We start from the raw sequence: 27,628 nt of genomic DNA, 5'->3' as shown, positions 1-27,628 counted from the left end.
ACCCTGTGCAGTGCCAACCCCTGTGGCCAAGGCTGTGCCTTTATTGTGCAGTGGCAGCTGTGCCAGGCTGGGAATGCCAGCTCAACCCATCTTCATCACCTTGTAGATCCAGTCTACATAGAGGGAAACACGGATGAAGAGGGCGGGCAGGTCAGTGCGGGCACAGACACGCGAGGGGGTGATCACCCCCTCCAGCACCCAGCAGTCAGCGGTGAGGCAAGCCAGTGGTCCGCCGTAATCGCCCTGTGGCACAAAGAGAGTGTCACCCTGGTGCCAGCACCTGCCGCCACCCGAGGGTGGGTGTCCCCAGCCCAGCTCACCTCGCAGGCACCCACGCCGGCGCGCAGCGGGGCAGTGCACAGCTCGCTCTCCTTCAGGCGCCCGCGCAGCGCCCTGTCGCACTCGCCGTGGGCCAGCACTGGCAGCCGTGCCACGTTCAGCACGCTGCCGTCTGCCGTGCCTGCGGGCACAGAGCGCGGGGCAGCGGGCATGGCGTGCAGCATCGTGTGTGCAGGGATGCAGGGCAACGGCACGGGCAGGGGATGGCATGGACAGGAGGAGGTCATGGCAGTAGATGTCATTGCAGGGGGATGTGGAAGGGAGATGTTGTGGAAGAGGGATGCCATGGACAGGGTCATACCAGGGGCAAGGGATGCTCTAGTCAGGGCGATGGAATGGGCAGGAAAACACCATGGAAGGGAGATGCTGTCAGCAGGGGTATGCCAGGGATCTGGGGGTTGCTGCAGGCGGGGGATACTTCAAGCAAGGGATGCTGTGGGCAGGGAGATGCCATGGACATGGAGATGCTGTGGGCAGAGGGGATGGAATGGCTTTGGCAGGGGCTGTATTGAACAAGGAATCCCCCAGCAGGGGATGCCCGTGGCAGGTACCTCTGGTTTCCCCCCAGCCGGCGATCTCGCAGACAGTGCCCGCAGGCACAACATAGTGCTCGGGGGGCAGGCAGATCAGGGCCACACGCCTGCTCAGAACAGCTGGCCTGTGGCAAGAGGGGCAGTGGGACACGTGCCAGCCTGGCCAGCAGTGGAGCATGGCAGAGGCCAAGGCACAGCCACTCACCTTGCCAGCTTCAGCATCACCAGCTGGGACTCGGAGGGGCCGCAGACGATGCGCACGATGGGGATTGTCTGTTGGTCAGGATCCCCAGGGCCAGGGTCCTTGAAGAGTGTCCCCAGCTGCACCTCATAGCCCGTCAGGTCGGCCTCGCTGCAGAACAGGGACATGAGGGCACAGGGGGGTCCCACCACCCCACGCCCCCGCCCCAGCCTTACCAGGAGAAGAAGCACTGGCGTGTGCTGATCACCCACTGCTCCTTCACCAGGGATCCCCCGCAGAAGTGCACGCCAGCCCTGTGGGGACAGGGGGTGAGCTCTGGGGTCACTGAGTACATGGCAGTGCAGGGGAACACCCCCTCACCGGTTGCGGATGCTGACAGTCCAGGGCGAGTTGCCAGGCTGGCCACCAACGATGCGCCCCTTCTGCTGCAGCCTCTCCTCCCGCTGGCCACACTGCTCAAATGTCACTGCGTCTGTGGGCAGCGTGGGCATCAGCTGGGACTGCACCACCAGCACCCACCCCAGGGTGCCCACCCAGGACCCACGGGCCCCCACCTGTATTCTCCATGATGGAGGGCACTGTGCTGCCAGCTGCAGAGAGAAAACAGGGTGGCACTGGCACAGGATCCAGCCACCCTGAGGGGACCGAAACTACCCTGTGTGTGGCCAGGGTCCCTTCTAGCTCCGCAGGGATGTGGGAAGGGGCTCACAACAGGGCTTGATGGCACAATAGTCAAAGGGGGTACGGGGGTCCATGGTGTAGCACCAGGGGCCATGGCTGTCGTCATCAGGGTTGCGGCAGTAGTTCTCCTCCAGGTGTGCCTCGGGGTGGGTGGCAGGTGAGATCCTGCCAGGAGGCAATCACCATCACTGCCCCCATCCCCATGCTCATCTCCATCCCCACCCCAATGCCATCTCCATCCCCATCCGTGTACCCACACACTCACTGGGGCACGTGGGGTGTCTGGGCAGCCCAGGGCTGGCAGGTGATTCCCTTGCGGGTCTTGCTGACGTGCCCGTGGTAGTGCTTGCCGTGGCCATGGTAGCACTCTGGAGACAGGCAGGGAGCACTGGCACCCCTCACAGGGGCACCAGGGTGGGCACCCAGGGACAGGTGCCTGGGGTGGCTCACCTTGGGCATCCTGCTCATCAGGGCAGCGGCGGATGTGGAAGCAGAAGGCGATGCGGACGGTGGGGCGGGAGGTGAAGCACCACGGTGCCTCTGATCCATCGGGGTTGCGGCAGTAGTTCTCCTGCAGGTCCCTGGAGGAGGGCCCGCGTGATTGACCCCTTCAATCCCACACTCACGGGTGCTGCCCAGCACCTCCTGGGGCGCACAGCCGTCCCCTTACTTGCACGGGTACTTCTCGGGCAGGAAGTGGTGCTTGTGGGGCACCTGGGAGTCCCAGCGCTGGCAGGGGATCCCCGACACGGTAACATTCACTCGGCCGCGGTAGCCTTCGCCCCTGCCCCTGAAGCAGCCGCTGGTGACATTGACAGGCCGTGGGCGTTTTTCTGCTTGTGTGGCCAGAGAGGGGGGCAGAGTAAGCAGGGCCAGGGGTGGCTCCAGGGCCCTCAGGCCCGGCTGTGCGTGGTGCTGGTGGGGCCTTACTGCAGACGCGGATGCGGCAGTACTCGCGCTCCCGCTCGGGGTCGGTGGTGTAGCACCAGGGCCGCTCGGAGCTGTCGGGGTTGCGGCAGTAGTTGTCATCCAGCCCCTTGTCAGGGTACCTGGGCCAGAGACGGAGCAGCAGCTGAGGTGGCACCTGGCACTCAAGGAGGACAGTGCACTGCGGGGGCTGGGGGCTAGTACTTGTTGGGGTGGTAGGGGTGCTTGTGTGGGTGCTGCAGGTCCCAGCGCTGGCACTCCGCCCCTGATTCCGTGTGGTCCACGGCGCCACGGTAATCCTCCCCATTGCACGTCATGCAGACAGCTGCCAACAACTGCAGGGCTCAGTGTGGGAGAAACATAAGAGCAGAGGGTGATCCTGGGATGTGGCACCCACCATCCTCACACTTCTTTATGCCGCAGCTCTGGTGCCGGACATTGGGATCGACGGTGTAACACCACGGGCCCCGCTTGTCCCGGTCAGGGTTTCGGCAGTAATTCTCCTCCAGCCCATTGCGAAGGGATGGCAGAAACCTGCTGGCAGCAGAGTGGGTAGGAGGGATGACAGGAATTCCTTTTCCTTGGAGCGGTCACAGCAAGGATGATGCGCTACCCCTGTCAGCGCCATCGCCCCCAAGCTGTCCCCATTGCTCCTGTGCTGTCCCACGCTGCTCCCACCCCATTCCCCATTGCCCCATGCTGCCCAGGGTAGGTGCCACGGGACAGCCAGGGACACGGGGGCACCTGTGATCATGCGGTGTGGTGGCTTGCCAATGCTGGCAGCGCAGCCCCTTCTCTGTCGTGGCCCTTGTGCCGCGGTAGCCAGAGCCATCGCCCACGATGCAGTCCCGCATGTAGTCTGAGCAGAGCCGGGCACCTCTTCAGAGCCCCAGGGCCGGGCCAGGGCACATGGGCAATGAGGAGTCCTGTGCCGGGTGGCCTGTGCCCAGTCTGTGGTGTCCCCATGCCCACCCATGGCACCAGCCCACCTTTCTTCTGGTACAGGTCATAGCGGATGTTTTTCTGCAGCTGGGTGCGGGGTGAGTGCTGGGTCCAGGGCAGCAGCTGGCACAACTGGCTCTGCTGGTCATGGTGGAAAGCCCTGGGAGGCACAGCGGGAGTCTGGCACGGCACCGTGTGAAGCCAGGCCCCGCGGCACCTGGGTCACACACGTGAGCACCCAGCGTCCAAGTGCAGTGACCCAGCGCTGTGGCCCGTGCCCTCCCACCTGCCCCGCGGTGGCACCGTGTGCTGCTCACCGGCAAGCCAGGCTGGTGGCACAGCGCTGGGCACACTGCTCCGCAGTGCCCTGCTCCGGCAGCGGCGGCGGTGGCTCCACAGGCGCTGCCAGCAGCTCGGTGGCTCGCAGGCGCTGGAAGTCATTGAGCGGTGAGCGGTGGCCTGGGGAGGGTGGCAGGAGCTCAGTGTGCCCGTGGGGGCACAGCACAAGCACCGGGGCCCTGTGGAGTGTTGGATCCCTGCTCCATGGAGGAGGATATCCCTGTCCTGCAGAGCATGGGATCCGTGTCCCATGGAGGAGGGGAAATCTGTCCTATGGAGCATGGGATCTCTGTCCTATGTCCTGATCCATATACCCTGGAGCAGGAGGGTCCCTGCCCTGCCGCTGCTTCCGGCGCCCCCCGTCCGCCGTGGGACAGGGCATGGCCTGCAGGCTCCGTCCGGCCGCTGGCCCTGCCTTGGGCCCCGCACTGCCCCGCGCCCTCCAGCCCCACGGCGACCCAGCCTGGGGCCCTACCTGAGCCCAGAGCCGCGGCCAGGGCGAGCAGGAGCCCCAGCACGGGCTGCATGGCGGCGGCCCCGCGTCCCCGGGCCGCTGGAGCTCCGGGACGGTCCCGGGCCAATGTTTGCGGCCGGGCGCGGGGCCAGGCGGGCCCGGGGTCACCGCGCGCGGGCACGCGTGGGGCGGGGCGGGGCCGGGGGCGGGGCCGGGGGCGGGGCCAGGCGGGCCCGGGGTCACCCCGGGGCGGGCGCGCGGGGGGCGGGGCGCGGGGCGGGGCCTGGTGCGGCGGGGCGGGGCCAGGCGGGCCCGGGGTCACCCCGCGGCGGGCACGCGAGGGCCGTGGGCGGGGCCCGCGCACGGGGGGCGGGCCGGGAGCAGCGGGGCCGGGTCCTGCGCCAGTGAGGCGGGGCCTGGCGGCGGGGTGGGGCCCGGGGGGCGGGGCGGGGGGCGGGGCTGTGCGGCGGGCCCCACGGGAGCGGGCGGGGCTCTGGGGCGGGGCGTGGCCGCACGGGGCATCTTGGCGGGGCGGGGCCGAGGGGGGCGCGGCCAGCGCCGTAGCCGGGCGCCGATTGGCCGCGGGGCGCTCGTGCCGCCGGTTGCCAGGCGCCGCGCGCGCGCGCCAGCCCCGCCCCCGGCTACGTGCCCGCGCGGGGTCGCGCTCGCGCCGCGCCGCCCGCTCGGTGCGTCGGGGCCGCGGAGCCGGCGGGAGCGGGGCCGGGCCCGGCGTGCACGGTGAGAGCGGGGACGGAGGCACCGCGACCGGCCGGAGCGGGGCCGCGCCGGCACCTGCCGGGCCGCCCTGCCCTTGGCGGCGGCGAACGGGGCTGGCGGCGGCGGCGCGGCCTGGGCAGAGGCGCGGCGGGCCCGGGCCTGGCGGAGAGCGGGCGGCGGGGTGGCTTTCCCGGCGCGGCGCCGCCTCGGCTCGGCGCGCCCTCCGCGGCCTGCGGGACCGGCGCCGTGCCGCCTTCCCGGCGGGCCGCGCTCCCCGCGCCGCTTTCCCGCCGCCGCCCTCGGCCCTGGGTGGGCGCCGCGCCCGGGAGTGCCCGGCGGGGCCGGCGGGAGGCGGAGCGGGCCCGGGGCTGCCGCGGCTGGGTCGGCCCGGGCTCTGCCGGGTGAGTCTCGGGGCTCGGGCGGCAGCGGCCCGGGTGCTGTCGGTGGCACGGCCCGTGTGGGCGTCCCGGGCGCTCCCCGCTCAGCGGGACCGGCCCGGCGCCGTGGCAGCACGGGTGGGTGTCCGGGCGGCTGTGGAGCTGTGTGTGCCTCGGGGACGGGCGGCTGTCCCGGGCCGGGCTGCCCGGTGCGGCTCGGTGGGCCCCGGCGCTTCCCGGGGCTGACCTTGGCTCCGGGCACTGCGAGCGTGACCAGCAGCAGAGCCCGTTCCAGGACGGACAGACCCACAGCCAGACTTTGTCTCCAGTCCCCGGTGCAGGTGGCTAGAGGCAGGTTAGTGGTTCTGCCGCCCAAAAAGGTGTGAATGCCACAGATCACTTGTGGCCTCCCCGGTTTCTTGGAAGCAACAGGCTGCAAAGTGGCTCGCACAAGTTTCCCGTGCCCATCAAGGCAGCAGGCCTGGATTTACTGAGTTTTGACACAGGTTTGAAGTTGGCAAATGTGTGTTTTCGGAGTGTAACGAGGTCCTGCTGCTCACGGGGGAAGGTGTGGGCAGGGGGATGTGGGACCTGGCTGTAGGGATTGCTGTCACTCCTTGAGGTATATCTCCCTTGGTCCTGGAACTTTGGGCTCCTAGGCTTGGGGAAACACCACTGGTGTTCACTTGTACAAAATGAGATTTAAATCTTCTTTTTGTGTTAAAAAAACCAAGAATTTGCCTATTTTCTCTTAGCCCTTCCAGGCAAGGAGCTTCTTTCTACCACCCATTTCTGTTACGTGGTTGACTACTAATGCCTCTTGCCTTGTGAGTACTGTTCTTAACAAAACTTGCTATTTAACTTTCCAAATGGAATGCTGTCTCGTCCCACCTTTAGCTTTACAGATTCCTTTCCTCTCTTTAGGAGTTTCTAATTCTTAGGTTTCTTCACACAGCCTCTGCTGCTATACCCAAGCATCCTAAACCACTTATTCATTCTTCCCAATGCTTGTCATTGCACTCTTCTCTCCTAAATATAGGGTAGTATGCCAACAGAAGGAGCTTGAGAGCAGGCTGAAGTGCTGGGAACACCACTGTTTACTCAGAGGAGTAATCAGCAAAGCCTGGCTGATTCCAGGTCGCACCAACTCCCTGCTGCAGGAGTTCAGGCTCACTTCTTTGGGAGCTGGCACAAATGCTCCAGTAACTGGGAGATGTTGCTGACAGCACCTGCTGGCTTAGACATACCCATTTCCTTAAGGATTGTGTAAATAGAGGAGTAAATTGTGCTTAATTGTTGGCATCAGACCTGGGGAATCAGTAGGAATTATGGGGCTGATAGCAGTGAAGGTGTTCTGCTCTCACTGTGCACCAGTAAGTTTTGTATGTGTGGGATTTTGTCTGCTTTTAGAAACCCTGGTGCTTACCCACTCTGTTCTCCTCGTGTCCCAGTGCTGAGCTCGGGAGCCAAGGAGGATGTGTGGAGGTGGAGTGGGACCCTTGGCCAGCTCCAGCCTGAGGCTCCAGGTCAGAGCTGGCCCAGCTCTGTGACTTGTCCTGCACGGGCGGCTGCTCCGGAGGAATTCTGCCCTGCCGGGCTCTGGAGCATCCCTGCTGCATCCTGGCTTGTGTGACGGGCCTGAGGGCTGCTCTGGGGCTCTGCTCTAGGGACAGTGGTCCTGCTGGGCACTGAGGGGACACAGAGCTGTGTGGTTGCAGCAGCTGGACCCTGGGGAAGTTTCCATGCTTTAATTTCTGCAGCACAGGGTGAGGTGCAGTGTGTTGTCAGCCCAGCAGAGAAGGTGTGGTGGCTCTGTCCTGGCTGGAGTGGTGCTGCTCATCAGTAGGAATGGTGTCTCCTTGCCTTTTCTGTGTTCCTTTGAGAGATAATGAGAAAAATTGGCCTGGAGAGATATCTCCAAGGGTGCTGTGCCAGCCTGGGGAGGAACTCCAGCTGATGGGAGTAAAGCTCTGCCTCGTTCTGTGAGTAGCAGCTATCTGAAAAGTTTTGTGGGGATGGTTTTGGGTTTGTGCCTGTACTCCTGTCAGCTGAGGAATAGTACTGAGGAGTTAAGTCTAGTGATGATTAATTTGAGTGAGGAAAATGCAAACGCCGAATTCTTCTTAGGCAAACAGGGGTCATGTAAATAAATGCCTCTGGCATTCTTTGTGGTGCTTGCAGACTGTCTACCAATTACTTCTGGTCTCTTGCTGAATCAGTGGGAGGCTGTTGCTCCTTGAGCTCCGAGTACTTTGGCGGTGATTTGGGTGAAATACAAATAAACACAGTTGGATTGACCTAGTGTATCTGAGCTCTTGGTATGCTGAAAATGTTTGTTCTTAGAATGTTTGTGCAGTCTGGAGAGCTCTGTACCTTAAACTCAATTTGCAAAGGACTGTGACCGTGTTTAAGCTGTGAAAAATAAAAATATCAACCCGAAGAGCCTGTGCTTTTAGGGTTTGTTCTGTGAGATTGAATTTGAGCAAACTACTAAGGTGCTGCTGGATGAAAAGTTAGTGTATTGACCTATGTGAGCACTCTAGATGGGTGCACATCCTAGTCTGGTGCTGCCTTCTGTCTGTGCATCTCTCTGTGCTTATCTGTTGACTGAAACTGTCTCTGGTTCAGCTTTTCTGGGGTAAAATTTTAGCTTGCCAGCAAGAAAGATGGTTGTATATATTTGATATTACCAGTATTTTTGTCAGTGGATTTTTCACGGGCATCTGAACGGATCTGCTGATGCAGCAGTGTCTGAAGGAGATGATCCAAGTCCCCTAGCCAGGCTCTGTCCCTGTGCAGTGCCTGAGCTGGTCACTTGGCGAGCAGCAGGAAGCTCCCTGGCTCTTGTGCCTGGTTTGTGAGCTGTTCTGGGTGAGTGAGGAGGAGGAGACGGGCCAAGGTGAGTGGCATGGCTTTGACTGGAGTTGGGTAGGCAGCAGGGGCCTCCTGTTTTCCTGAATGCCATGTCCTGCTCAAGGTCACCTCAGTGCCGGTTTTTCAGAGCCTTGAGGCACCCAAGGAGATTCCCTGGAATCTGCCCATGGAGGCAGTGCATGCAGCCTTGCAGGGTTCTTCCACATCTGGGGTCCTGTCCCTGGACAATGTGGTGGGACCCAGGAGCCAGAGGGGGCTGCAGGGCTACCAAGTGCTCCCTCATCTCCTTACTGTGCCCTCCCCTGTCTGTGGAGGGCTCACAGTGCCTCCAAACCTCAGCACAAATGGAGTTCAGCTGTGTGGCCCTGGCTGTGCCCCTGTCAGGCCATGCCAGTGGCAGTGGCACCGTGCTTGTCCCGGGGTGAGGTAGCAGAGGGCTGTGTGGGAAGGCTGAGCTGGGTAAGCCTCACTGCTTCTGGAGCTGAGAGGTCAGACCCCAGACATGCCATTGTGCTGCCTGCAGTCATTTTGCTCAGCTGACCTGTTTTGTCCCTGGGTTAACTTTCTGCAGTTTAGTAACCTGGATTTTCCATGGAAGGAGCTTGTGAATCCCCAACCAGGAGGAGTTTGTCAACAGCTCAGCACTGCAGAGGGAAAAGGGGAGGCCCAGCCTGGAGGAGGAGGAGGGCATGGTCCCTGTGGTGGGTTAGGTCAGAGCAAGTGGCCACCTCAGCCACCCTCGCGGTTTGATGCTCTAAAAGGGTCTTTCTCTTTCTCTGCTTTCAGCTGTGCCCTCTTGCCTCCTCCCAGGGGCCAGCTGTGGTGCTGAGCTAATGCTGGATTCTGCTGATTTGGCGTGAAGTTGGTGGTTTTTCAGCTTGACCCTTTATTCATTATGCAAGGCTTTGCTAGGGAAGGGTGTTGGACCATCCTTGGAGGCAGGAAGCCACTGGATCAGCAGAGCGAGCTCTCCCTTTGTAAAGGTGCTCTTGGCCATAACAGATATTTACTTTTTCAGGGTTGAGTTGTCCCCCCTGTTGCACTGTCCTGCAGGTATCCTCTGGGCCTGGGGAGTGATTCTTGGTGGGATTCAAAGTACTGTCTGACTTTGACATGAAAGAGGGTGAGGCTTGGAAACAGCAATAAAATTTGTCCCAGCCCCACTGTGTTCAGCTTTGTTTGGGGTTTTTCTTTAGAAAACCAGGCGTGCAACCTCACCTGACCTGTAAAATTGTATCTGAGTGAAGGTTTCCGCTCCTCAGTTCTCTTCTCTCCTCTTTGCTCACCTTGTGGTCTCACCACAGTGCTTTTGCCGTCACTGAAACCCCAAGCAAGGGTATGGTGTGTCTTTCCTGCTGTGCTTTCTGAGAAGGGCTCGATTCATAGAGGGTTTCCATGGGCAGATTCTGAAATACTTTGTGTGCTGGTTTCTCTGAGCATTCCAGCAAACTGGCTCAGAAGCCCCTTCCTGCAGTCCTTGATAGACACTGCTCGTTAGGGACCTGACAGGCAGCATTCCTGCCCTCCCTGCTGGGGTGGAGAAGTGGTTACAGAGAGGTTTCAGTTCAGTCTCAGGAGTTACAGGTCGCAGGAGTGCTGGATGTGTGTGCTGAATTCACACAGACTTCTCTTTTTTTGAACTCGACTGTGCATTTCGACTTCAGAAAGCTTAATCTTCTGTGAAGTATGTTCCTTAAGGGTGGGGATTAGCATTCAGTAATTTTGATGAGAGTTTCCAGTAGCAGATACTGATCATTTTATATCAGTCCCAAGGGCTGGGGATTGATTTTTGGATGAGCTTGAGTGATAGTTTGAACCAGCGTTTCTCCACTGAAGTGTTGAATCATGACAGGTGATGTGAAAGCCCTGTGCCACTGTCACAACCTCAGATTGCAGTGTGGGGGCTGTGTGCTGCTGGTCTTTGCTAGGCTGGCCCTAATTGCCTCTTCCCTGTTGTCCCCAAATGGATTCTCCCAGGCTCTTTGGGAAGCACATCTCTTTCCAGGGCTTCCAGCATTTCCTTGTGTGCGTGGCTTCTTTGGGACTTTCAATTTCAGCAGAGAGGGACTAAGATCCCTGTCTGTAGTGCTTGGTTATTCAGCAGTCCAGGATACTGTACAGATTCCACTTTAATCAGGGTGGAAATAGTTGTGAGTTTTTCCAGTGTGAACTTTTTTCTAAAGCAGCTCTTCAGTATTGCTCTCCGGCTGGGAGTTCCCTCTACAGCAAGAAGTTTCATCAGATCTTCTCTGGGTATTGCTGAAACATGAGGTGTGACCTTCATGTTGTGGCACTTGGGATTCCTGCAGGAAGGCTTTACAAAGGTGTGGGCTTCTAGGTGGGGAATGAGAGGCATATTTGAGGCTGCAGTGACTCCCTGTTCGTGTCCTTTAGGCTTTCTGCTTAGGTCTTGACCTCTGTGGAGTGTGAGCTCTCTGTGCCGTAGGAGCCGACTCCTGCATGACAGACCATGCATGGTGTTTCCCCACCCCAAAGGAAATATTTCTAGTGGAATTTTTATGATAGTGCCTGGGGGCCTCCATTAAGGGGATAAAAGGTGGTTATTCTAAAACTGTCTCTGAATTCCACTTCATAGGATCCTACCAGGAAGCTACACAGAATCAGTGTAGCTGTGTGTCTTTTTTCTCTAAATATGAGATTTCTGCCTCTTCAGATACAGGTAAAGGCTGGCTGGAGACAGGGGTGGGACTATGCCACTTCCAAGGGAGAATCTTCTTCTAGTATTTTTCCTAAAATTCAAAACCTCCTTTGCCTGTCTTCTCCTGAAATTCCTTGGCATCTTTCCTTTCTCCTACCATAGCAAAAGCTTTAAGACATGTGGGAAAGTGTAATTGCAGAGGTACTGGCATCAGCTGAACTTAATGAGCACAAACAACTCATATAATTGATTTGTTTCATTAATTCTCAGTTTCAGTTCATTGAAAGCTGCTGCAGTGTGGTGTCTGTACACAGGTTAGCTGTTGTATGGGGTGTGTATGAGGTCCTGCAAGTTCTGCAGCATGATCACAGTGCAGATCTGCCCATCCTCAGTGGGATAGAGCATCAGGAATGGGGCACTCAGCCTTATTTTAATAATGTCCAGGTCAGACCAGGTGTTTTTGAGGCTGGGCATTAAGGTTTGTGTTGATGGCAGTAATACTGAATGACTGGACTGAGGCTGTCATGTAATCTAGTGCAAAGGTCTGTGCCATGGTGCTGTAGGTGTTTCCATGGTATCAGTTCACTTCTCCAGGGTGAGCTGTGTGGCCAAAACATGAAACTTTGTGTCCTGTACCTGGGGAATTTTGTGCTTCCAGTGGTGTTTGTAGAGCCAGTGCTTTGTGTTTGTCTGTGTGCCTTGTGCTGGTTGTTCTTTCAAGAAAGAGTTACCACATCTTAGAGCAAGATTTTGTTTGAATAGCAGGGGTCAGCCTCTAGGGAGGTAAGAAGTTTGATCTGAGAATGACAATTGCTGAGATAAATACAAATCTTCAGAAATGTCCAGAGAAAACTAAAGCAACATGTTGTAACAGTACCATATGCAAAGCCCATGAACCCTTGGCACTAAACTGTAAGAAAATTGTAGGAATAGGGCTTTACAGCCTCATGAAAACTTTGTAGTCAAAGCTAACAGGAAAAAGGGCTTCACTTGCTACTGGCAATGATGTGAAATTGTATATTGAGGGATTAAAGCTTTGAGAAGGCAGTGCTGCTCCCCTGTGCAGTGATGGTGATAAACCAGGATAAAAGTTGTGTGTGATTCTGTGTGCTGAATGTGGCAGAGGGAATTACTCCATGATGGCCACGGCTAATTTGGGCCTGAGAGGGTTTTCTTATTAAAGGCTCAGTCGGAGGTGGACGAGCCCCTGCACTCTGGAAGCACTGTCCAGCCTGTGGTGTGCTTCAGTCACCACCCTCCCCTCAAACCAGCACTAGCACCACTGCACTGCACACCCATCATTCCTGAAAACTGGAATGCTGACCCTCCTCTTGGTTCTTGCTGCTCCACCAAAGCTCCTCCAATCTTTTAGTCATTGGGTCAGGGGGGAGTGGTCCAAGTGCTGGCCTCCTCCTCCTCCTGCTTTCCCTGCTGGAGCATCCCTCACACACCTCCTCGGTGCTGCAGAGCCTGTGTGAGCTCAGCCTGGGCTGGCAGTGGGCTGTGCCTGGCCCTGGGTGTCCCAGGGGACAGGGGTGGTGGCACTGTCCTGCCGTCACAGGAAGAAGCTGTTTCCTGCAGACCTCTGCGCTGCATCCTGGTGCTGTGTGCTTTGCTCCAGCGTGACCCAGCTCAGCAGCCTCCAGCCTTTTTCTCTTCCCTCAATGGCAGGCTCCTAAAGCCTCCCCTGGAGGTGCAGAACTTTGTATAGGGAACTTAATCCTGCTGACTCCAGGTAAGCCTCTTCGCACTTTTTATGGATTTCTTACAGTCTGTTCACATGCTGGTTCAAAACCTTTGCCTTGATATGATGCTTCAGGAAATCCTCTGAGGCAGCTTCTCCCCTGAGCCACAAAAAAAGGCAGAGAACAGAGGAGGCAGTGAGATTTAGGGTTTGATTTTTTCTGAAGTTAAGATGAAGTCGAGATGCTGCACAGAGGGGCAGCTCTGAAGGCACACCTCGGCCACACGTACCTGTGTTGTGTGATGAGTGGGTCAGTTCACATCCTGCTGGAACAGCAGTCTGCCACCAGCATGAGGGAGAGCATGGAGAGCAGGGCTGGCTGCACAGCTCTGCCCTGGGAGTGCCTTCTGGACTGTGTAGTGTTGGGCTTGGTCACTCCAGCTGGGAGCCCAGGAAGGATTGCTCCACATGCTGAAGTCCTCGTTTCTGGTCATATATGGGAATTAAGGCTGGCTGGGCTGACTCCCTAGGCAAGTGTTTAGGGGTGAGATTCTTCTTTAAGCAGTGACTAAGACGATGATTATTAGTGAATTCTGCACAGCTGACTCTGAGCCCTGTTTGGGACCAGCAGTCGTAGGCTGTGCCAACTGGAAAAGGTCAGCTGAAGCTTGGAGCTGCCTGGGCACACGGGGAGGTGTCTGCTTTGGAGCAAGGAAGAGCCACCCTCAGCTTCAGCAGATGGCTCAGCCCTGCAGCCTGAGCCCATCCAGGAGCAGACACCTTTCACTCCCCAGTGTCAGTGTCTGCTCTGGTTCAAGGCAGGCACTGGCATGTACAGAAGCTTGTGAGCACACGGGTCTGCATCTCAAAAGAGCTCTTCTGCTCCAGTCTGGGAGTGGAGGAAGAATCTTGATGGGAGATTTGGTAATGTAAATCTACTCTTAAGGAGCTTGAGGATCATCTGAAGTGGCCAGTGTCCTCCTGCTTGGGCTTTGTGGCAGCAGCCATCTGAGCTGATTTGCAAAGCACTTTCAAAGGCAAACAGTTGTCCTATTTACCTCCTCTCCTCAGTGGAGAGGAATTACCTGTGTCAGCAAAGCTGAGAAGTTCTTTTTTATTTCAGGCTTGGTGGGGAGGAGTATAAATTTGAACTCTTCTGGGTGTAGCTAAAGATCCTTCTGGAGCAGAAGCACAGCAAAACATTGCAGCTCCCCATCTGTGTGGTGCTCCTGCAGGGAAGCACAGCCCTTTGGGAGAATGGGGCTACCTCAGGAGCTGATACTGCCAAGCATGATGCTCCAGGTTTTTATCTTCAGCTGGTCTCTTGGACTCAACAGGTTGCCACTGTAGAGGCTGTTGGTGCAGGAAAAGAGGTCTTGCAGCGGTGTCTGTTTCCATTTGTGGTTGCAGGCTTTAGAGCAGTCCCTCGCTTAGAAAAGCCACATGAGAAAAGCATTTCATGTATTTTTAGATGTCTTTTAAAGTGGCTTAGTGGCTGAAAAGAAACCTGCGTCAGGTCACTCGCCTGCTTGCTGCAGTTTGCCCAGGAGTGCTCGAGCAGACTGTTAATGTGGAATGGATCCAGTGGGAGCCTTGTGCTCCAAGGGAATTGCTGTGCCTGTACCAGGATGCAGCTGGCTGTGGGAGGTGACCGTAGCTCTCAGTGTGTGCTGCTCAGATGCTGGTTAGGACAATAGTGGGAAATGAATGAGAGATGTCCAGCTGAACCCTGTTTAATTTCTCTTCATCTTTGGAATTGTCTGGGTTTTCCTTGGTGCCTTTGTGCAGTGCTCTTGCCCAGCAGAGTTTGCTGCAGGGTCCAGACTTGGTGTGCTCAGCTTCTCAGTTGGTTTGAGCAGGTGCTGCTGGCAGAAGTCCTGCCTTTCCCTTGTGAAAAGGAAAAGAGAAGTGGTCCTGCAGACGCCACATCCAGCCTAGAAACGGAGCCAGATGGGAACTGGCCTCTTGTTTGTCTCTTGTTGCATTCCTTTAATGTGTGTCATTTCCCACATCCACTTCTCTGTGCACTGTAACTCTTGTACCGGCACAAAGGGGAGAGAGGACTGGGATGGGAGAGGTGGAAATGCTTCCTAGGGCAGTTACAATCATGAAAATGATGGTGTGGCTGCCTGTGATGCTGCTGTGGGTCTCCAAGCAGGCTGGACCACATCTGCCCTGTGAGGAAGAGGCAGGGAGAAAGCTCATCCATTCCTTTCTCTGCAGATTTCCCAAGTCTTTGCCAACATGGGAGGATGCATTACAGCTTGCAGGCCCATGTTGCATGATCCCTTGAGATCTGAATACAAGGAAAAGTTCAGCAGGGTAGGAAGGAAGCGTGATGCAGTGCATTGGAGGGTGGAAGCATGAGCTGACATCCTGGGCTGCACACGTGGGTGAGGTTATTGGTGTTTCAGATGTTTGGTGGCTGGGCTCTCATACCACTGCCTACCAGGTATGAAGAACATTTTTTCCAGGAGTCCTGCCCTTTCAGAATAAGCTGAAAGAATGGGAAGCAAATACAAGTGAGGAGAGCAAGGGACTTGAGAGGACTTCTCTAAAAGCAGCAGTGTTTATGTAACAGCTAGCACCAAGTATTCATATGAGATAAGCTGTGATTTTTACCTTGAAGCATCTGGTGAGGTGACCATTCAGTGACAGTGAGTAGGCAGGTGGTACAGGAGGGCTGGAAAGCTGCAGGTCGCTCTCCTTGTTCTCTGAAAGAATTTTGACCATAAATAATGGAAGTCTGTGTCTAACAAGAGGAGGAAGCAGCCAGACAATGTAAAACCTGGGAAAGGTGTGTGGTTTTCCTTGTTTACTTGCTAGAGTGCTTAACAATGGAAATAAGTAACTGAGGGAAGACTATGTCTTTTCCATCTCTTGAAGCCTTCGACTCAAGACAAGGTGCAGCAGTGACTTTCATCAAGAGGTGGAAACTTCAGGGACCTGTGATCAGGTCTCAGTAGATGCTGGCCTTCAATATGATGTGGGCATGGTTGAGAACATAATCTAAAGTACAACTGTTGAGCTTTTCAATGTGACCTGCTAAACTAAATTAGTATTTAGCTAGAAATTTCGTTATTCTTGTCCATCTCGCTTAAGATGAGTGGGGCTGTGCTAAGAGCTCTTTGGAGATGCCTCTGCATCTCACCCAAAGCCCCAGACTGCTGCTTAATTTATGCCTCCTCAATTTGAGCCCAGGTTTCTGGAGATGAAATTTTAGCAGTGACCCTGGAGCAAGAGCAGGGTGGTCGGTGGTGGGTGTGGCTGGTGGAGGTGTCCCTGGGGGTCCCCCAGAACCAGTGCCTTGTGTTGTCTGGGCTGGGTTGGAGGCTGGTGTGTGCTCCTGGCTGAGGCAGATGGACAGCTGCATGTGCCACTGCCAGCACTGCCTTGTAGGGAGATGTGTTTCTCAGAAGGCTCCTGCAGCTGGTGGCTCCTGCAAGCCTGGCCCTCGGGGCTGGGGACGTGCACGCCTGGCCTTTTCCATGGGTGCCTTTTAGTGCCTGTATAAATACCAGCAAGCTTCAGATGCATTGCAAATTCTGGCCCTTTTTTTAAGCCCGAGTCATAAATAGGTTGGTGCTCACTTGTGGGTCCGGCGGAGCTGTCACTGGAAATGATGTAATGATTAAACTCAGCTTTCCTGCTGAGCTTCCCTCCCAGGTCTTGTTTTTCTGTTCTCTTCAGGAGCATCACAGTGCCAGGTGAGATACATTTAGACCCTGGAAAAAAGTTAATTTAGCAGAACTCGCTATGAAGTGGTGTTTCTTAGGATGAGACAGACCAGCCAGAGTCTGTCTCCTCCTTTTGATGCAGACACTGATTGTGCTCGCTCTGCTTCCCAGGGAGCCCGTCCCGCTGCAGCACAGCCCTGCACTAGATTTTACAGTTACTGCTCTTTGGAATAAGTGTCATTTAAAAAGTATCCAGCCAAGAAAGAGCACAAGATGTAATTCCAGTGACGTTTGTGGATTTTTTGTTTGGATTTTTTTTCCCCAGAAGGACAGTGGTTTCTATTAAAGGGAATTGGCAGTGCCTGGCCTTTAGCCCTGGGCAGGAGATGAGCTTTGAGGGTTCATCCCTTCACTGCGGGGCCAGGGTGGTTTTCTGAACTCCTCAAACAGTGCAAAGCTCAAATCAAGCCATTCCTTGCCCATCTGATATTTTTGTAGTTAACCTGTGAAGCTTTTGTGTACGAAGCAGAGGTCCTGGGAAGGTATGAGAAACAAGCTATTTTTACTCCATCACAAATAGGGCTTGGCATGTTTATTTTAGACTCCGGAGCTGCTCAGGCCACTGTGGGGTTTTTTTAATAGTCTTCTGCTGTTACTGTCAGATTAAAAAATCAACTTGAACTCTGGAAATCACAGGAAAATAGGGTGCCCCGGTGTACTTGGCTCCAGTGAGGCTCCGAGGAAGCTGCAGGGAGGAGCCTCCTGTGTTGTGCACTGTGCCAGTCTCGGGGTCTCCTGCATACCAGAGAAGGCTTTTCTGAGCCACCAGCTGTCCACGGACCTCGTGCCCTTCTATTGCATCAACTGCCCTGCAGAGGAACAGTTCCATTGCTGGGTGTCCTGACTGCATCTGTAAAAAGTCCAAGCTGAATAACTTGAGGAGTTCTGGGGCCAGAGCAGAGCTTGGCCATGAGGTGAGCAGTGCTACAGCAGGTCATTTGTGCCTCCTGCTCCACAGAAGGTTTGTTGCCAGGTCGCCAGCATAGCTTTGAATATTTTATTTTTTTTTTCTGCAGACAAGTTCACCAGGCAGCAGGAGGTGAAATTAATGAGACCGGCTCGTTTTCCTCCTGCCACTGGAGTCTGAAAAGGGAAGGATTTAGGTCAGTCCTGCTCAAAGAGTGGGAGGATGCATGGAGAGCCCCATCCCTGTCCCTGCATGGCCAGCTCTCTGCTCCTGCTGACCTGGTGTGGTTGAGGAGTGCCCCTTTAATTGCAGGTGTGCTTTGCACAGGCACTTCCAACTTCTGAGCTCTTTATCCCAGTTTATTATTAGAAGCAATTGAAAGTGTGGCCAGTGGTTGTTCACTCCATGGTGGTGGTGTGCACGCTGTCCAGTGGTGGGTCAGTGTTGTGCAGATGTGTAACACAAGCAGCCTGGATTCTCTGCCCACGCAGGCTTAGCCTCTCCACTGAGGAGCCAGGCCAGCAGCCAGCCCCCAGCTCTGGGCTGGGGCATCCTGCTGAGCCCCTTTGGGGTGCAGGCAGCTGACCAGAGAGGCTGCAGTGTTTATTATGAGATTCACTAATAAACAGCACTAATTTCCAGTTAGAGCATTTACACACTTAGTATTCTAAAGCTCATAATTATTACTGCTAAATCTGGCAAATGGCACCTCTTCTGAGTGGCAGATCTGTCACCCTTCCCTCCCATGGCACTCTGTGTCAGTGTGCAAGTGCACCCCTCTTTGCCCTCCCACAGCAAGTCTTTTGGCCACAGACCAGATGGAGAGTCCAACAGGTTGTCTGGGGCATTCCCTGGCACCCTGGGGGTTCAGTCTGTTCTTTGGGGTCATGGCTGTCTGTAGGTGCCCCTGCTCCTACAACAAGAAGGTGGACCCTCCTTTGTTCTCTATCTTACACCTTGCTCTCCATTTTTTGCTATTTCAGAACCCGTCTCTTCCTTGCCCATGTCCCTCCAGATTCCCAAGTAACAGCCCTGTAGTACTTTCTGCTCACCACTTTAAACTCTGCTGCATCCATACCCAACCTGGTGTTTGTGCTACATAAGAAGTTTCATCTCTCAGCCTTATCTGACTCGATGTCACCTCGGTGGCCTCACAAGTCTCCACACCCCAAAGCTCCCCTACAATTAACTGTTGGCTACCCTACACCAAAGACAAAAATCCCTAATGCAAATCAGTGTACTTCAGCCTCGATTCCTCTCCCCGTGTCCAATTAAGCAGTTTCTTAGGTGCAGTCTGCATACCAGTGCAGGAAATTAACATTTTTCACAGTTTTTAGGCTTACCCATCATCCTTACCCAGGGGCTGTTTGCACTGCTGCCACAGATCCCTGCAGAGGTCCCAGCTAGCCATGGCCAGCAGTGCTCCATAGCTGTCCCTGAAGAATTTACAGCCTAAGCTGTAAGGATGGAAAAGGAGATAGAGGGGTCATGTAGCCCTGTTCTGCTGAGCAGTCACAGAGCTCCTCTAAGCCGATTTAGCTGATAGTGGTGAGGAGCACTGGCAGGCACTTACCTGCCCCAGGTACCTGGCCTGGCAGGCATGTGTTCTCCCCAGCTCCCCGCTGCACTGATGGAGATAACTGCAGTACCCTGGGGCTGTTTTCCCCCTCTCAGTTTCAAGAGCTTGATGAGCAGGAGGGGTTTGTGGTGAGGCTTGGGCTTTCAGCTTGGTTGTTATCTGTTCTGTTAAGTCTGGCTTTCAGAAATAGGTAAGGCAGCCAGGCTCGGAGTGTCTGGTCTGTTCTCCAAACAAAACACAAGCTTGGCGACAGCGCTGTGTGTTTTGGATTAAGCAGGCCTGAATTTATTTGTCAATATTAATATTTGTGTACTGTACAGCGCCAGTGGAAGTCTGTGCTCTGAAGGTTAAGCTGTGTTTAGTTGGTGTTGGTGCTCAGGGACCTGTGTCCATGATGGGATGGGTGCTGGGGAGCAGCATCTGCCATTCTCTGCTGTGTGCTGTGCTTTGCACCTCCCAGAAGCACAACTGCTGTGCCTGGGTTTTCCCTTCTGCAGGAGGGTTCAGTATCCCTGTGGATGCAGTGTGTTTGGGTTGAGGGGCAGGGATTGAGTCTGTGTGCAGACAGGTTAGCACACAGGGTGATCCATTTTCCCTGAGCATTCTTCTTTGCTGTGTGTAGAGCAGCAGGGCCTTCGGGAGCTCTGGCATGTCTGCAGTGTAGCTGGCTTGTTACGTGCAGCATTTGTGTCCTGGCAGCCCTGCTCACTGCTCAAATGGAGCTCCCAGAGACTGCTGCCAGTGCAACGCACTGTGGCTTTGTCAATGACAAAAATACCTAGTTCTTGGGAGAGTTACTTTGCATACAGAGTTACTGGTGTATTTTCTTTTGCTTATTGGACTGTAAAAATTGCGGGGGGGGGGGAAGATAGATTTGCAAATAAACCTATTGTTGTTGGTTTGTGAAAAAAGATGTTTTAATCCACGATTAAAACAGGATTTGGTGTATTGGTAGAGACCTGATGTTATAATGCAGAATAAATGTGTTTGTAGAAAAGTACCTGAAAAAAACCTAAAAGTGATATCCTAGGCAGCACAACAGAGTTTTAAAAATCAGCAGCAATTTTGCCTGGCAGCCTGCAGATCTAAAATGTGAAGCATTGCACAGCATTTGAATAATATAATAAATTTTGAAACAAAGTGGTTTAAAATATTTATTTATAGAAAATGTACCCAGGGACTGGAATGCAACTACTCTAACACTTAATATGTTCCTGGAAGAGTTGTGTGGCCGGTCAGCATTTGTTTTCCAAACTCTATTTTCAGCTCTTCCAAACGTTTCCATAGGTGTTTTGGACAGCTTTTCCCTGGCGTGCTGCAGCCCGTGGCTGCTGCCAGCAGATTGGGAGAGCCAGTGTGACAGAAGGGCTCTGTGCTGAGCCCCCACCATGGGAAACTTGCTGCTCTTTCCCAGCAGTCCCAGAGCAGGATGCTGGGGGGGCTGTGACCTCCTTCCCCACCTGGCATGGGTCCCTTTCCTCAGGACAGGTGCAGCTGTGTGCTTAACCTTTGTTGCCAGAGGAATTCAGCCCTTCTGCCAAATGCCTCATTCTTCCTTTCCTGGGATGATCCAGCCTGTGCCCTGCTGAAACAGCCCTTCCCAGGGTCCTCGGTGACAGGGCCTCTCCTCCTGTGGCTCAGGGTGACCACCCACACTTGTCCTCCTCATGCACCCTTGAGCAAATTGCGTTATTTCTTTTATTTCCCTTGTTTGCTGCACTGGCTTCACCTTGGCTTTTCCCATCCTCCTGATTTCCTCAAAACTGGGAACATGTCAGGTGCATTTCTTCAACAGAATATCCCTAAGGGCAGCTTTTGAATAATCCTGTCGATGAGGAGGAAGCCAGAAGGGTTGGGGTAGAGTGTCTGTAACCACGTTATGGCTTGCAGCCTCGAGACCTGGCAGGAGTTGAAATCGATGTGTGCGTTGCTCCCACAGAGCAAACAGCCTTGCGAGGACTTGGAGGCCATGGTATAGTTTGTTTTTTGGGATAAAGACTACTTAGACATCTGGATTGCATTGGAGATTTTAGGGGAAAGATAAATTATTAGTTTGCTGTGAATGGAGAATGACTCTGATTGCTCTGCGAGCGTGCCTTTGCCAGCTCCCTGCTGCACGGGCGGAATTCACGTTCCTGTGCTTCAGGAGGAGAAACAGCAACTGTGGAGGCTGCTGGCCGTGTCCTGGGAATGGGGGGCTGAGCAGACCTTTCCTGACCTTCTGGTGCGCTGAGAAAACATGCTCATTTTATGGGCAGTTAATTTATAGAAAGTTCCTGTTTAAATTTCCTCCAAGGCCGTAAAACCGGAGGACAGCTGCACGCATTAGCTGGCTAATCAAACACTGCTCACCCCTGGCTTGCCCTCCCCTTCTCACCACCACTAACTTCGGGTTCCTTCACGCGAGTGAGGGTGGCAGCTTTGGGAAATACACCCAAAAACGGCCTGCAGAGGAGTGGCTGGTGCTCGCAGGGTTTGGGGTGTCCTTTCTGAGCCCCTGGGACTGTGCTGTTCCCAGGAGCGTCCAAGGTCAGGTTTTGTATTGCACTCTCCCTGATTTATAAAGACTCTGCTGTGCTCTCTGCCCTAAGGAGTGGTGCTGCCATGGAAATATCCACCCTGGGCTGAAATAAAAACTTTGTTCACATTTTGCTCCTCTTCCAAGCGTGGGGAAAGCTGTGATTGTTTCCTGCTGCCTCCTCCCTCCTTCCCCAAAGACTGCAGATAAGTAAAACCTCATAGATTTGTTTGCAGTTGTGTCCAAGTTGAGCTTTCGGTGAAAGGAAATCGCTTTAGATGGGTGCTGGGGCACCCGAGCTCCAGAAATGCAGCTTTGCCTTGGCTCCCTGCAGCAACCAGCCCGATAGGATTTCAGTATGGGTATGTGCTCTAATAAACTTGATCCTAATAGCTAATTTTGATCTAGTTTGACAGAGAGGTTGGGAGCTTAGACACTGAATCTCTTAAGAGCTCCTCAGAGCTGCTTTTTCCTACTCTGACAACAAGCAGGCTCATGTTCCACCCTCTGCTATAATTGTACCGGTTTATTTTCCATCACCTTCTCACCGTGTTAAAACTAGTGATGAAAAGGAGAAACTCCTAGCCCACATGCAGGACTGAAAACCAGAGCTAAAAGCTCTGCTCCTGCCCTCCCAGCAGTATCTGCTGCTGCTCCCAACAGCTGTCCTGCCTGCTGTCCCTGCTGCCTGTGCTCATCAGCTGCAGGGAAGGCAGCAGAGCCCTCTGTGTTTTGGAGAAGTTGGTGTGTTTTCACCCTTATCTCCCTTGTGTTCTAGGGAGTGTTTGACCAGTGCAGAAAATTACGTTGGCTGTGTGGTTGGAGGCTGCAGAGACCTTTTTGGAGCCCCCTGCTTTATCTGCCAGGAATTTAATAGAGGTATGATAGCAGGAAAGAGCAAAGGTGAGCACGTAACACCCATTAGAAGTTTCTGAACCTGCGAGGGCTCCAGCAATAAACCCCTTCAGCAGATTGCCCAATGTGATGCAAGAAAACTGGCCTGATAACTCTTCATTTTGTTTAAGCTGGGGCCTGTTTCCCTTCCTTTAAATCTCCTCTGCAGCAGTTGGGGGAAAAAATGCTGCAGAAAGAAATGCCAGGAATGTGAACAGCAGGTGGGGACTGGCAGATGTACTTATCAATCACGACAGGCTGACGAGAGGTTTATTCCTCTAAAGAGCTACTGTTTGCCTCCAGCTTGGTTTACTCCTGTCCTCTCCAACTCCCTCCAGCCTCTACCAAGGTTCAAGTGAAGAGCAGGGTAGATTTCCTAGCTCTGTGGAGCATGCCATGCTTGGTGCAGGACTCCCTGCTCCAGAAACCAGATGAAGGGGAGGGATGGAGGCAGACCCTGTAAATCACACTGGAAGGGTTGCAGCAGCAGACCTCATCAATAACGTGCCACATCTCAGGGACGGGATTTGGGAAGTTTTGCTTCCGTGGTGCCCAAGCAGAAGACAGACTCGATTAGTTAATTGAATTTTCTGCACTGTTGCTTTTCAAAACATGACTTCATATCTCGGAGGAGTCTGGAGTCATTTCAGTGGACAAAACCCTATATTAAGGAGGTGGTCTTTGAGATCACTTGCATTTTTGAGTGAGAAGACTGACACTCTGGATTGCAGATCTGGACCTGTGAAAAGGGGAGCAGGATCCTCTGGTCCTCAGAGGGACTGAGCCATGGTTTGATGTGGCTGCTCCTGATTCTTTGAGCACCTTTCACTTCATATGGAAATGCCCCTTTGTAGCAGGGCAACCCGATTTGCATGAAATAACAGGCTAAATGGCGAAAAGCCTTTATCTGTTGATCTCTAAGCAGCTTTCCCAGAGTGTTGGCAGTGTATGTTACAAGCAGAGCAAACCTGCCATCACAAACGACATTATGGATGCTTTTCCCTCCAAGCTTTCATTCTGGCTGCTGTGCTTGTGTCAGAATTCATGTGTTGTCCCAGTGCTTCGGATGCACTCCGTTTCTGTGCACTGGTGCAAAGCCCGGGATAAGCCACAGGCTTGCAGGTGCTGTGATTAGACCTCTCCTTCAATGGCTTGCAGGTATTTTCCCTGGCTACTTCGCCTGGTGTGGATCTTGCTGTTGTCTGCAGTGATTTGCCTTTGTAGGGGCGTTGCTGATGTTGATAGTTATCTTAAAGAAAAATGAAGGCACATCTGCCCCAAGCCGCCTTATCAGTTTTTCTCCAGATTGTTGCTTGGTTTTGTGAAAGAGCAGTGGAAGAAAGAAATAGCTTTTCCAAGGAATAAGCACATGAGAATAAGGGAGCAGGCAGGGAATAAAGATCTCAGAAACATCCCTTCTTCCAGCAGCAAAATGCTCTTTTCAAATTCTGCTCCCGGGGCACCACCTTGGCTAAGGGAGGAGGCTTGTGTAGGGAGGTGCTGCCTTCAGGTTTTAGAGCAGCTTAGCAGCAGCTGAAGGAACAATTCCGGTCGCATTCCCGGTGCTGCCTGACTGCATCCTGCCGGCATCACCTTGTCCCGTGGGCCCTGCCCTGCCCTGGATGCTCCTTCCCTGGGGCTGCCTCCCACCTGCAGCCGTTTGGCCACAGCTCCCTTGTGCAGGATTTTCCCAAATGGGCTCCCATTTGGAGCGGATCCAGGCTCCGGGTGTGGGGTGGCTGCTGGGGCAGTTTTGCCTCCGCAGGGCAGCTCCGTGGAGCAGCGGTGTCTGGGTGACACTGGTCACACTGCCTGCCACAGACACTGTTTGGAGTCTTGACTCTAACTTAACTGCTCCACTGGAATTTCCCATGCCGAATTTCCCATGCCGAATTTCCATGCTGTGTCCCTGCCTCAGGCCTTGTTTCAGCTTTTCAGCAGAAGCAGTTCAGCCATTTCCAAGAGTTAAAAGATTTTTTAAAAAGTTTTATTTTGTCGGTATTTAAAAACCAAACAGCCCGTAACTGCTTGCATTGAGAGGTGCTTGGGTGGCACAAGGGCTGCGTGGAAGGTTGGCAGCCCCAGGCTCTGGTTGCAGTACGGGTGCCATGTCCCCTCCCAGCAAAATGCCCTCTATCTTATGGATCTTATCGGGTTACAGGCGCCTGCAAGGCTCCCAGTTCACCAGTGCTTTGTAGACTGGTTTTCATGGATCCTGTCCATCCAGGACCTCCTCCAGCCCGGGGCCAGAGGGACTGAGTGAGAGTGGGAGGGAGGTGCAGCCTCTGCCTCTGTCCCAGTGCTGGGAGCAGGAGCCAGTCTCTCCTGGGCTGCTTGCTGACAGCATGGGTGGGTGATGGGCTCACCTGTCTCAAAGGCAGAAGCTGGAATAGAGGTGGAGAAAAGCAGTAAATTGTGGTACTTGCTGGGACCAGCTCACGGACAACCTTAATTCTCAGGTATTTCTGACTTTTGAACTCATTGTTTGCAGCCTTGAGGTTTTAGACGTTGCCTTTATTACCTAGAGCAGCATCATATTCTGTTGGGAGAGGGGGATTTAGGCTCAGTCTACAGCAGTGAGCAAAGCTCCTGGCTGACATAAGGTCTTGAGGAATAAGTGAGAGGCAGTCTGGCTGCTGCCTGCAGTAGGAGGCATCATCATTACCTTTGAAAGTGTTTTTTGACTGTGTGTGGAAGGTGTCTCAGATCTGTAACCTGGATTTGTTTGCTCTGAACAGTTGACTCTGGTGATGCCGCGGTGTGGACAGTGTGGTCCCTGATCAAAGAGCTGCTAAGTGAGTGCTTGGTGACTGTAACTAGTAAGCCAGGTTATTTTTGGCTTAGTCTCTGCTTTGTAAGGGATGGACTGAGCTGCTAAAACCATATTTCCCCCCTACAACCCATTATGAAGTTCAGAAGAGGCCAATCCAGAGCTGCTCTTCAAATGTGGGCTGTTGTAGAGATCCTGGCTGTGGTGTAATTAGGTTATTTTTGAGCTCTAAGCCCAGCCTCTCCAGGTGAGGGAATAGGGGCTGTGACCAGCCTTTGTAGCTGGCTCAGCTGAATTACTTTTAAGTTCTCTGCCTACATGTGGAGCATTCTGCATCCTCCGAATGCTCTACAAGGTGCAGGAAGGTCCTGCAGGACTGACCTGATCTCATCTCTGAACCAACAGTCTGTTAAAGACAGTGAGCCAAGGAAATGCTGTATAACCACTGGAGTTAGAAGCAAAGCAGAGCTCTGGTGCGTGCTGTTGGGTACCTAATTGCTGTGCTTGCCACCTGGGGATTGGAATTGCTCTCTGGAACCTGAATGGGATGTACTGTCATAAGCAGTTTAATTGTCTCCCCACATCTGCAGCAGCTCTGCGAAGCAAAGGCAGGCTGAGCACACCTTCAGAGCTCCACAGCCTCCCTGCAACTCCAGGACTGCCTTTTTTCCTGCTGTTCTTGTGCATCTCTCTCCATAGAGCCCATATGCTCTTGCTAAACTGTTTATGTTCTCCTGTGCCGTTTGATAGCAGTGAGCCCTCGGGTTTTTCTGGGAAGTGTTTCAGGCTTTACTGGGATATAGGTGCAGCCATAGGAATGTGACTGGGAGAGCAGCAAGGATAGTCCAGTGGGGGCTGAGTAACAGGATGCCCTCTTGCACTGATTACTGGGTTTGGACATCGCATTAGCGATGAAGGTCAGGCGAGTGCTGAGCCGAAATCAAAGTGAGAGTGACTTGGGGGTGGATTCAGAAGTGATTGAGGACAAATGCGTTTGTCTGCTGTCACACAGCTTCGGGAACACTTAGGGCTGATGTGGGTGGCTGTTGGCTGGGAACTGGGGCTGCTGTCATTTCCCTCCCGAGGTCATCAGCACAGACTGTGCCTGGGGCTGGGCTCTGCTCTGTTCTGGGTGCCCCGAGGCAGAAAGGGTGGCTCTGTGGGAGCAGAGCTCCAAGTAGTGCAAAAAGGGGCGTAGAGGCACTGCTGTTACAAAAGAGTTACACAGAGTACATCTAACTTGGCTAAGAGTGAAGGGGAGAGTGGTCTTTGGGTGTCCAGACAAGAAAGGTGATGCTTGGCTCAGAGGGGATCAAACTATTAGAAAACCCAGCTGAGTGTGGTTTAATTTTCCTTGTTGCCTCAGAATGGCATCCGACTCTGTTTTCCTGGGGCATACATTGGAGCTCTGATGAATTTGCCCCCATTCTTGGGATTCTTGCAGAAGGAGTCATCCCATGCTCCACAGTGTTTCTTTGCACTGGGAAAGAAGTCAGCACAGGCTCTGCCCCATCTTACTCCATTTTTTCTCTTTATAACTTAAATTCATATTTTGATCTGCCCACTTCAGTTGCCGCAGCTGCTGCCACCTTGCATGTCAGTGTGTGGCTGTGAGTCTGTGCTGCTGTCCCCTCACAGCCATCCACATTGTCACCTAGGAAGCTGTGGGACACTGTGTCAGTGAGCTGGGCCTGCAGCTTTGGTCTCCTGTGTAAAAATTGCATTGCAAGCCAAAATAGAGGGATGCAGCCTGTGCTCACACTATTTGAAATACACTGTAATTTAGGGGTTTTTTCCTCATAGACACTGAGATGTTGCTTTCAACATCTCTGACCTGTACAAGATGGGGGAGGGAAAAAATACTGGATTTTTTTCTGCTGTGGCTAAACCTCAGGGCCTTTTTTTGAGGTCTGATTCCAGATACCATGCCAGCTAGTTAACTATTGCAAATGTGTTACACTGCACAGGCTCTGTGGCTGCTTACAGAAGGAAAACAGAAGTTTACCTTGCCTTGTCCTTGCAGTCTTCTGCCTCCCCTTTTCCTGTGAATGCTCTTTACCCTGTTTGTCCTTGGGTCCCAGTTTTGAATAACTTGTCTGGTGTCTGAGCAGGACAGTTTGATCCTATTTTTAAGTCCTTTGGACTTTTTTGTCTGTGGAATTTGGGATCGGGGAATGGCAGGATGTTTATTTTGGTATTGCTCGGAGCAGCCCTTGAAATTGCTTTGTGAGAGAGAAGCAGGTTACCCTGCCCAGTATTTAGTTAACCTGGCTTTGTGCTGTCAGGGTTGTTTCTCTGGCCCTTCTTGCCCAGATCCTGAATGCATGATCCCTGGTTTAAGGAATGAGCTTGAGCTATGGCTGAATGTGTCCTGTGATCTGGGTGGATGGGGCAGAATGTCAGTGTTTTTAAAAAAGCCTAAATCTCACTGATACTGCAGTAAATAAGTCTGGTCTCGCCTTGAAATAATTGAACTTGTCTCTTGATTTCTCAAT

General features: G+C 53.8%; 2 protein-coding genes across 9 annotated transcripts in view; one reads left to right on the top strand and one right to left on the bottom strand.

Moving 5' to 3' along the window:
* Positions 1 to 6: 6 nt before the first annotated feature.
* MST1 (macrophage stimulating 1) lies at positions 7 to 4,610 on the bottom strand. 4 transcript variants are annotated; one of them, XM_064432307.1, is made up of 18 exons: positions 4,439 to 4,610; positions 3,942 to 4,083; positions 3,672 to 3,784; positions 3,427 to 3,541; positions 3,080 to 3,219; positions 2,887 to 3,007; positions 2,686 to 2,804; positions 2,426 to 2,591; positions 2,206 to 2,336; positions 2,021 to 2,123; positions 1,784 to 1,920; positions 1,629 to 1,664; positions 1,435 to 1,546; positions 1,290 to 1,367; positions 1,078 to 1,224; positions 891 to 997; positions 321 to 460; positions 7 to 243 (listed from the first exon to the last, which is right to left on the bottom strand). In XM_064432307.1, exons 1-18 carry the CDS (start codon positions 4,488 to 4,490, stop codon positions 82 to 84), a joined length of 2,121 nt encoding a protein of 706 aa, XP_064288377.1. In that variant the 5' UTR covers positions 4,491 to 4,610; the 3' UTR covers positions 7 to 81. The 4 variants fall into 4 exon arrangements, with proteins under 4 accessions (XP_064288377.1, XP_064288380.1, XP_064288378.1 ...); XM_064432310.1 differs by having other exon boundaries at positions 2,426 to 2,588; XM_064432308.1 differs by having other exon boundaries at positions 3,080 to 3,216.
* Positions 4,611 to 5,025: 415 nt separating this feature from the next.
* DAG1 (dystroglycan 1) overlaps positions 5,026 to 27,628 on the top strand; it is a 48,947-nt gene continuing 26,344 nt past the window's right edge. The window contains exons 1-2 of one of the 5 annotated variants that reach the window (XM_064432302.1): positions 21,694 to 21,831; positions 22,248 to 22,348. The gene's annotated coding sequence lies outside the window, so the exon portion shown is untranslated. Of the gene's footprint in view, positions 5,156 to 12,657; positions 12,780 to 21,693; positions 21,832 to 22,247; positions 22,349 to 24,706; positions 24,823 to 27,628 lie in introns of those variants that run through there. The other 4 variants (XM_064432301.1, XM_064432305.1, XM_064432303.1 and 1 more) reach the window with 4 other exon arrangements.

This window comes from Passer domesticus, chromosome 9, assembly GCF_036417665.1.
Source record: "Passer domesticus isolate bPasDom1 chromosome 9, bPasDom1.hap1, whole genome shotgun sequence".
Lineage (NCBI taxonomy): Eukaryota > Metazoa > Chordata > Aves > Passeriformes > Passeridae > Passer > Passer domesticus.
The sequence above is the reverse complement of the archived record's forward strand: the minus strand, read 5'-3'. Positions and strand labels throughout refer to the sequence as shown.